General features: G+C 37.7%; 1 protein-coding gene across 1 annotated transcript in view; it reads left to right on the forward strand.

The window, feature by feature from the left end:
- The first annotated feature begins 73 nt into the window (after positions 1–73).
- Positions 74–9,943, forward strand: part of NSUN2 (NOP2/Sun RNA methyltransferase family, member 2) — a 19,707-nt gene continuing 9,837 nt past the window's right edge. Inside the window, exons 1-8 of the mRNA XM_010284926.1 lie at positions 74–228; positions 367–472; positions 1,097–1,168; positions 3,844–3,928; positions 4,724–4,916; positions 5,321–5,395; positions 6,547–6,677; positions 9,234–9,307. Coding sequence (XP_010283228.1) covers positions 74–228; positions 367–472; positions 1,097–1,168; positions 3,844–3,928; positions 4,724–4,916; positions 5,321–5,395; positions 6,547–6,677; positions 9,234–9,307 — 891 coding nt within the window. The remainder of the gene's footprint in view (positions 229–366; positions 473–1,096; positions 1,169–3,843; positions 3,929–4,723; positions 4,917–5,320; positions 5,396–6,546; positions 6,678–9,233; positions 9,308–9,943) is intronic.

Genomic DNA, 9,943 nt, shown 5'->3' on the forward strand with positions numbered 1-9,943 from the left:
CGCCGCGCTCCACCGGTGCCCTGGGCTGGCGAGTACCCGCCGCTGTTACGCCGAGGCGGCCTGCTCTCTGGGGATGTTACTGTTACTCCGTCCGGTCTGCTTCCGCCGGTCTCTCCCTTGCAGTCACGCCAAAGAGGTTCTCCACTGCTTGAAGGACAAGTACTTCAAAGAGCTACAGAACCTAGAGGTAGATGGCCAGAAAGTCGAAATGCCGCAGCCGCTGAGCTGGTAAGGGAGCTGGAAGTGAAATGAGGCACCCTGCATGCTGCCCACATCGAGCCTGATGAGTTGGTTTCGTTCGTTCGTTATTTCATTGGTTCCTTCCCTTCCTCCCTCTCTGCTCTTTTTCCATCTCTTTTCCCGCAGGTATCCAGAAGAGTTAGCATGGCACACTAACCTGAGTAGAAAAATCTTACGCAAGTCGCCGCAGCTGGAAAAGTTTCATCAGTTTCTGGTTAGCGAGACAGAATGTGTAAGTTGTGGATAGATTTCTTTTTTTTTTTTTTCCCTCTCTCATATCCTGAGCAGTGTTTTACTTAAATGCATTATGAGAAATTGAGACTGCATATTTTTACTCAGAAGTTGAGTAGCTCAGAAGAATCTGGATTTTATGTTGCTGTTGACAGCAGTTCATCCCATGACTCTGGCACATAACTGCAGTTACAAATATTTCTCCTAAACTAATCGCAGTTTTTTTGTTATTTGTGAATATGAAAATGAGTCCTTGTAAAATAATTAGTTGCTGTTAGAAAACAGATGTTTGAGTCTGGTAAATGTGCATATGTGTGCATACCAAGGCTTACCTTTTAGTGATGGATGTTTCTCACTTGGTTGAAGCCAGTTTCTCATCTCTTGAGCAGAAACTACATCTGTAGAACGAATAAAATTAGGGTAAATATGCAATTACCAGAAATTTCAATTGGGTTAAATACTGTGATTTTGTTTGTTAAATGCTAACAAAATTTAATCTGAAGTTTATGATAGTGTGTTTTTGATTACTTTATCATTTTACTACATAGAGAGTTGAAAAATATATTGCAAAAGAAATGCATTCTTTTGGAATGGCATAAAAAGGAGTTTGTTTTTTCCTTTCAAGGGAAATATCAGTCGTCAGGAAGCTGTTAGTATGATCCCACCTCTGCTGCTTAATGTCAACCCTCATCATAAGGTAACCCTAGAATATACTGCGTACTAGACTTTTTTTCCGGGAACATAGTTTGATTAAACTACAAATTACTACAGCAGTATCAATGCTGATACACAGTTCTGTTTTATGCTTGTGTTTACAAACCACAACAGACAACTAGTGTTCAGATCACAAATAGACTGCCAGAGGAACAGCTGTATTTTCAGCTTTATCTAATACCCTGTAAAAAAAAAAATAGTTTTTAAGTAGTTACATAATCTTACTTTCACAGTGTAAATGTATTTAGCTGCATCTAAGTTACATACTCATGTTTGAACCCACCTTTTAAAGTAAGATGACTGATTTTAACTTCGTGCTATCCATCACACTGCGTACAGATGTGTTTTTCCAGATCCAAATGATAATGTTCTTTACCAGCTGGTTTTCACCCCTCTGTGCCTTTTGAAGAAGTTGCAAACTTACGCTGTACAAATCTGTTAGGCACAATTATTTGTGTGAGTGGAAACATGCTGTTTATGGTGGCTAAGAAGTATAGATTGCTAACTTTAATTGGGGTGTCTAAGGAATGCCCTTAGATACTTTCTAGTGGCAGGTTGTAGGCATGGGGATATCTGGTAGCAAAATTCCTGTTCTAACCTTAGTGGTGTTTTCATAGGCTACGTTTGTTTGCAGAATGAATCTGTCAGGTGGCCTTTTTCTCTTAATCTGTTAAATTAATGATCTAGTTAGAAGTGCCTTGCTATCTCAAGCAACCATGTTGTGCACTTCTTTCTTAAATTTTTCATGCCGTATCTTAAAATTTTAAAGTTTTCAAACTTCTGACCTGTATGCTTTAGAGACTCATTCATACATACTTGTTTTTATATTAACATACTTAGCATACATAACTTTTTGGTTTATTTTCTCCTACTCTGACCCCAACTCAGTGTACGATACAGGGCTGGTGGCTATGTTACATGAGACGAGGTCTTCTCACCTCTTTTAAATCAATAATGAATTGAGTGATAGATTCAGTCCTAATGTGTCATAGGTACGTTTTGGGTTTTGCCTGGAGTTGTACAAGTAGCAAATGTGTTTGACTTGATGTCAAACACAAATTGTGAGAATATTTTTGCACACACCTTGCATTGCATATACTAACATAGCAGTATATGTTTTTTGCATTGAATGTTTAACTTCAGTGACTATATTTCAATGAGTACTTTTCAGAAATGCCTGTAAGATTTTGCAAATTTCCTCATAGATCAGACTCAGAATAGATTCTTTATCCTCTCTTCTGACAAGACAGCAAATAGCTGCTGTAACGATGCCTTGGCTGTTGTCATTTAGGACCTTTTATGGTTCTCAGTGCCTTGTTTTCCGAGTGGCTTGTTGTAAGCAGAATTGCATGTTACTTTTCATGCTTAACCAGGATGTTCTATACATCATATCTTACATGCTTATTCCTCTCTTACACAAAGATCAGCTTGATGACTGTCAAACCTCTCTCTAGTTGTGTTCATTTTTAATCTACTTTTCACAATTCAGTATTCCCTCACCATCAATTTGCTGGACAATTTTAGAGTGTGTTTAGGCTTGCTTATTCTTCATTATCTTTTCCGTTATCTACAAAAGTAAGTAGAAGAAACCAGTAGCGTCACAACTGTTACTTTAAACAGCAGATATGATGCTCTTTTACTGAGTATGTCTCATGATGTGTTAACACTGCTGTGTGGCAGCGCTTATCACATGCTCTCTGGAACTGTCAGTAAATGCTCTTTGCGCTTCTCTGGGGTCTGTCTTCCAGTTTAGTGTTTTTCATGCCAGGTGCTAGTATGAGGATGTGAGCAGATCTGTCCCCATCTTTTATCCTGTGGCACAATGTCACCTTCACTTTTACTGGGGCTAAAGGTCCAGAATATAGTCCTGTTTCTGAAAATCTGTAATTAGGCAAGAGGAAAGACTCTAAGCTTCCTTACTTAACAGAACAGTGTTAGCTGTCAAATGTGCTGTGAAAGCAACTCTATGAGTGACTCAATCACAAGCTAAGTTTGTGATGAACCAGGAGGGACCAATATGCTAGAAATCAGGTGTTGGTGTCTGTGCTGTTCTGCTGCCCAGTGATGGTTTGAATACTTCACAAGTACTTGCATCTTCCAGGATACAGAAACAGGCAGTTTATACTGCCCTGATTCTTTTGCATTACAATGCAAATGTGTGAGGAGGGGTAGTAGTTCATTTTTATAAAATCTATATAAGCAACTGTGTCTGATAGTCTCTGGTTAATTTACTGATAAAGAAAAGTACAGCTTGCTCTTGAATGTAACTTTTCCCTTAATGTTTGTGTGTATATGTAAAGTTTCAGTTAACTTCAGTCAAAATTGCTTGTGAGCTGATAAAAGGACCCTATCACCATATCTATATTCAGATTTCTTTTTCAAATTTTTTTTTCAGCTGATGTATTTGTCAATACATCAAATTTGTCAATACAAACCAAAGTCCTCATTATATTTTAGACCCTCAGAGATAAAGCTGCATTCTGTGATGCATACAAAGAACAGAACTGTACTTTTTGGTTTTGCAAATTGGTGTTCAGAACAATCATAATTCTGCAACTGTATGCAAAAATACTTAATTTAAACAAGAACACATAGTAAATTTTTCAAGTACTTAAAAAATACAAGGTAGGACTTTTTTTAACTTTCTGGTGTTTGTAGATTCTAGATATGTGTGCTGCACCTGGATCTAAGACTGCACAACTCATTGAAATGTTGCATGCAGACATGAATGTTCCTTTTCCCAGTAAGTCTGGAAACACTACCAAAAGCTTTTGTGACTTTGAATCCTCTTTTTCTTGTAGAAGATTACTTTTAATATCACAGATAAGTAACTGCATTTAAATACATACTGAATTCCAAAAGTAGTTGAGTTATATGACATGGCAAGTACCCCACCTTTTCCTAGAAACTTTGTGGGTTTCCTTTGCTTGAAGGGGAGCGATGGATTATAAGTCTTCATGGCTCAGACTACAGTAGATGTGATCAGAGCTTAATTTTAGATGGTGGCCCATGAGCACTTGTGTTTTAGTAGTATCCTACAAACACTGGATTAAGCTGCTTTAGCCTTAAAATGGTTGTGATATTTATCTTCTTTTTTTTTTTAAGCTTCAGAATCTTTACTTTTAGTTAGATGCTTGCAGAAAATATTGTCCATAAAAGTTGTGAAGTTGGGGAGTGGATTCTTTCCGTGTTCTACTGAAAATCTGCTGATGTACAGAGATTGTCTTTGGTGGCAGTGGAGGTTTTCTCTGTTACAGTGGGTTTACTTCCAGAGTGAGAAGTTAAAGGGTCCTTGGTTGTGTCTTATTTCTGCTGCATGCACGCTAGAACTCTTGAGACTATATTTGACACATCAGTTAAACCTTGACATACTTTATGTTATATTATTTTCAGCAAGGGGTCCTCTCTTCATAAGTAGTCTTTTAAGTAAAAACCTCTAGTGAAAGGTTTACACAACTTTGAAGGCAAAGCAATAAACTGTGTAAAATTATTTAGCTGTTGAATAGTAAATCATCTTCCCTCTATTTTGTGTTCCCAGAGGGTTTTGTGATTGCTAATGATGTCGACAACAAGCGCTGCTATTTGCTGGTTCATCAGGCTAAGAGATTAAACAGTCCATGCATCATGGTGGTAAATCATGATGCCTCCAGCATTCCTAATCTACAAATAGATGTTGATGGAAGAAAAGAGGTCCTTTTCTATGACAGGATTTTGTGTGATGTCCCCTGCAGGTATTTTGCATGTAATCTTCAATACACAGATTTTAATGCACTAAGTGCAGTGCTAGAATTTTTGTTACTGAATTACGCTTTTTGAGTTGCCTAGTCAGTTATGATTTACAGTAACTTCCAAAACAGGTGAATGCCTTGAACTGTCTTAAGTAAGGGGATACCAAATCAAGGTGAACTTTTTTTTATTCCAAGTGGTACTTAAATCTGGTCAGCTGAAGGGCTTCTAATTTTGAACTTACACTCAGAATGCTGAAACACAAAGATAGTGTAGAAACAAAAAGTACAGCATAGGGGAACTAGTTAATGTGGGAGAGAGACTGTTAATTTTTTGCTGCTATAAATGACTTGGTTATGAAATGAGTTTTGCCCACAAATAATACATATCTGGTCAACCTCTGTTACAGTGGGGATGGAACCATGAGGAAAAACATTGATGTATGGAAGAAGTGGACAACACAAAACAGCTTGCAGCTCCATGGGTAAAAATGCTTATTATGCATCTGCACTTCTTTCATTTCTCTCTCCTCTTTTTCCCATATCTTTAACATCTGCATGCATTCACATGTTAATATATGACAAAGCAGAGGCTCATAAGAGTTGCTTTTCTCTCAAATCAAGAGCTTTTGTGCTATTCAGAGAATGTGTAGTGTTTCAGATCTGAGGTCAACCTCTGGTGGAGTGTGTGAATATAAATTTCTTGTATTCTTACGAATATCTGACATCAATATTCATTGAATTAATTTAGACAAGGTAGCTAATAAAACAGGAAACAAATGATTTGGTTGGGATTCTTAGCATTGAGGCAGGTAAAATACTGTTGGAAAATACAGAAACTTGTTAAAACATTAGTATTAAATTTTACATCTTTTTAGGATGTTAGAGACCATATATAAATGGTTTCAGTTACCTGAGACTGATTTGTGTTAACTGATGGTGAATGAGTACTTACCCTAGTGCAGGTGCATGGTAAAAAGCAGTAATTTACACACAGATGAAAAAGCTTGGAACATTTTACTGTGCATTTGTAGCAAGTTGAGAATGTGGTCGGTTACTGTGACTCAGCTGACCTATGATGACTTGCTGCTTGGCAACTCTTTCATAAATGGAGGTTTTATTTTAGTTGTAAGTATGTAGGCAAGGTATCAGCTGGTGATCCAGCTCAGTGATGCTTTTCTCAGAAGGCCAGTGCTAGCTAAGCTGCGTTGTCCGTAATATTTGTAATAGTCAGACTGCTCCTCATTTTAACCCTAGATTTCGGACAAGAGTAGTAAGGTTTTGGGGATTCTTTTTCTAGTGTTGTGTACTTTATAATAACCTTGATGGGGCAGTAGAAAGACCAAAATACAGAATGTTATGTTAAAAATTGTCATGCGGTAGTGTTAATGTTTGACCTAATTGCTGTTTTAATAAGTCTAATTGTGAGCATGTCTGCAGTGTAGAGTGCACTAAGCTGACTTAGTTTAAAACTGACTTTAATTTGTGTACTGGTGCCAACTGTGGAACTCAGTATGGGCTGACTTAGTGCACGGAGAGTTATGTGTCTGCAATATAGCTTCATCTGTAAGAAATTTGATGGCAAATCTTTCTGCTTCCTGAATGATACCTGGCTCGACCAAAAGTGTTCTGTTAGATTGCAGTTAAGAATCGCAACCCGTGGTGTTGAACAGCTGGCAGAAGGCGGGAGAATGGTATATTCTACATGTTCGTTGAATCCTATCGAAAATGAGGCTGTGATCGCGTCTCTGCTGGAGAAGAGTCAAGGTGAGAATGCGAGCTTGGACGGAGTGGGGAAATCTTTTTTTTTCTCAGCCCAAAAAAGTTTATGTGTATGATAGTACTGGTGATAAGTTTAGTATAGGTAACGTGCTCCTAGTGTGCAAAACTGCAGCAATTTTTTGGTACCAGTAGGGTTTCATTGGTGTTTACATGAGCAGTCTTCTTAAATGGACCAAATAATAAAACCTGAAGAATTTCTGTTAATGATACACAAAAGACTTCTACAGATCAAAGGAATTCAGAGTCCCTGTCTGACATTCATATTTCCTTTGGAAAACACAGCATTGGACATTATTGCTGTACACCTTAGGAGTAAAAAGCCCAGCGTGTGCTTAAGAGTTACAGCAATGTTATTGTGCACCAGTAGGCGGGAGTCACTGATACCTTTGGCATCCTTTGACCCACATTTTGACATGCTTGGAGTTTTAATGTCTTTAAGGTTGTGGGGGTTTTTTACATTTCTGACTTGCATATGAAGGCTTGCATGAGTTGCTTTTAAGTCTCCATCATCTGAAGTAACAAGAGGTGGAAAGGTTGAGATGAACTGGGAAGCTCCACTGCATCAGTTAATGATAGTAACGCTTAGTAGCCCAGATTTCTGGTCTTGAGCTGATGGATACTGGGGTTTTTTTCTGAGTCAGTAACCTGAAGTTTGGAGACATCTAATTGGGTTTTGCATGAAAAGTTCCACAGAGTTCGTTAAGTTGAGCCGTGTACAGAGCAGAAGCAGCTGTATTACTCCTGGAGCTGAGCTGATTCTGGAAGTAGAATAGCCTGTTTTGTGTAATGTTTTATGTGTGCCAGTCACTATTCTGGCCCTAAATTATGCATGAAATTTCATTGTCTCCCGAACAGCAGTTTAGCTAAAATGCCTGCAGGTAGTTAGAAATTGACTATTTAATTTTCACTCAAAGGACATTTTTATTTAGAGGTAGTTTTTTTGGCAGACTGAGTGAAAAAACAACATAGACATGTTTCCAGTAAATTATAGTATGCTTGGCTTATTGAAGGCTGTAGTGTGCCAGAATTAAGCTTAACAATAATGAGATTGGAAAGCAGTAACCACTCGTTTGGATAGGAGCACAAAACAGTATGGGTGTTGACAGAGGCCATCAGTTGCAGTGTTTGGGGCAAAGTCAGTACTTGGAAGTAAAGATCATGACTGCAGTATTGGACTGTGGCATCTGGATCCTGTCTCTGCCCAGTGCGAGTATTTGGAGGCTTACATGGAGGCTATGATGTGTCCCAGCAAGCAAATGTTATCCTTGAGCTTGAACACAGGTGTAGCTAAAGAAGGACAAGATAGTGGAGTGGTCTGCAAGGGGCATTGGACCTCAAAGATTTGCTCAGGTCGGTCCAGAAGGTTTGTTGGTTCTTCGATTTTAACATAGTTCCTAGCACTGTGTTGTACTGCTACTTGTGGAGCAGATCAGCGATTGCTTTCCCCTTGGGGCTGAAGGAGTAAGGAAAAGGCGCTTTTATGTTTCTCTGCTGGGAATTGTAGTACTTCTGATGGGCCATTTAATGGCTCATCAGTCTGATGTAGTCTTGAGACATCAGTTGAAGTCCTGCTGTAAGTAGGCAGGAGTATTCAAAGGACGGACACAAACATCAAGTTTAATCAGATTTGAAATGTCATTTTGGAGTTTGTCTATGAATTCATGTATCACTTTTTCATTTATTTAAAAGACTTGCTTAAACTGTCACTGTAAGAGTAAATGGTTAGTCATGTAGAACAGGCTGATAAATTGTGTACAACATGAGGAAAAGCCTACCTAATTGTTAACTAAGTATTCAGAATCACAAAAAGGAGATTTTAAAGTTATTCTTCTCTAGAGAGATCACCTATTTAAACAGTAAGTTTTTATATCATTCTTTCTGGACTTGGGGCAGTTTAAAGTTTTTATTTTGTAGATTAAATTATACTCTGTTGGTGTTTCTTGTAGTACTCTGACATATTTTAGGCACATAGCCTTTTGTCCTGTTAGGTTGATAGTACTTACCTTCCTGTTAAACCGTTTGGAATTTTCCTTTCCATTTAAAAAATATTAAATTCTTTCTCCTCTCACACTGGAATATATTAAGATTGTAAGTCCATTAGATCAGAATATATCAAGCATTTTAAAAGATTTAGTCATCCCAAAAGAATTCTTCTCTGAAAAATACTTACTTAGTATTCAGATTTACTACACTGATTAAGTGAGAATAAAAACTACTGTGTCTGCATTGGCTGGAACATTGATGTTTAACAACACAGGTTGTAGAATATTACTCTATGCAGCTGCTACAAAAAGTATCTAACCATTATCTTTTGGTTAATTTATAGGTTACAAACTTCTGTAGTTACTATGAACAGTTCTTACCATTTCTTGTTAATTTACACAGGAGTAATTGAATAACGTTTTGTTCCTTGAAGGGTTTAAAAAGCAATGGTCTTAAAATAGTCTTAAAACTTGAAGGAAAACTATTTTTATAAAAGTTAAGTAGGAGCACGAGTCTCAAATTCTGTTTTCAAGAATGTTTATGTTCTTGGGGTTTCAGGTGCCTTAGAACTTGCTGATGTCTCTTCTGAGTTGCCAGGTTTGAAGAGGATGCCAGGAATTACAAAATGGAAGGTACTTAATTGATATTCCTATGAAGTTTTGGTCTATCATAGAAGTATTAAATTAGGAAAATTTTGCAGTGTAAAATTTCAAAACATTAGATTAAGCTGAAGTAATACGGTAGTCGTTTGCTCTTTAGAGTTGTAGGTAATATAGCATTGTAGGGGAGAAGGCTAAAAATCTTTCTGCGGGTAAGTTCTTGTCTCCTCATTTGCTCTCCTCTTTTTCCTCTGGCTTTCTTTGCTCCTTATACTTTCTTATATAACGTAATTCCCTTTTCTATTGCGTGCAGCATAGGGCCTGTAGATGGCAACATAACTTCAGCCACTTCTTAAGTTATCCCTCCTCTTCCCTCTTTACAGTCTGTGAGTGTTAGATTCTACAGTTCTTTAGCTGGTCCATTTGAATCATTTGGAAGTAAAAGCTGTTAAACCCTTTCTGGAAATAAGCTATAAGAACTGCAGTTATGTGAGTAATCCTAGAATGTTAATAGAATCTTGTATTTTGTTCCAGGCCTTACGTGATTTGAGTTCTGGAAAATGACTGGTAGGGAAGGACAAAAAACCCCAAAGGTTCTTCAGCTTCTTGTTAAGAGTGTATGTAATCAAGCAGAGTAGAAGGCCGTAATGGTAGTCGGGAAAGAAGATC

Source organism: Phaethon lepturus, unplaced genomic scaffold, assembly GCF_000687285.1.
Source record: "Phaethon lepturus isolate BGI_N335 unplaced genomic scaffold, ASM68728v1 scaffold13084, whole genome shotgun sequence".
Lineage (NCBI taxonomy): Eukaryota > Metazoa > Chordata > Aves > Phaethontiformes > Phaethontidae > Phaethon > Phaethon lepturus.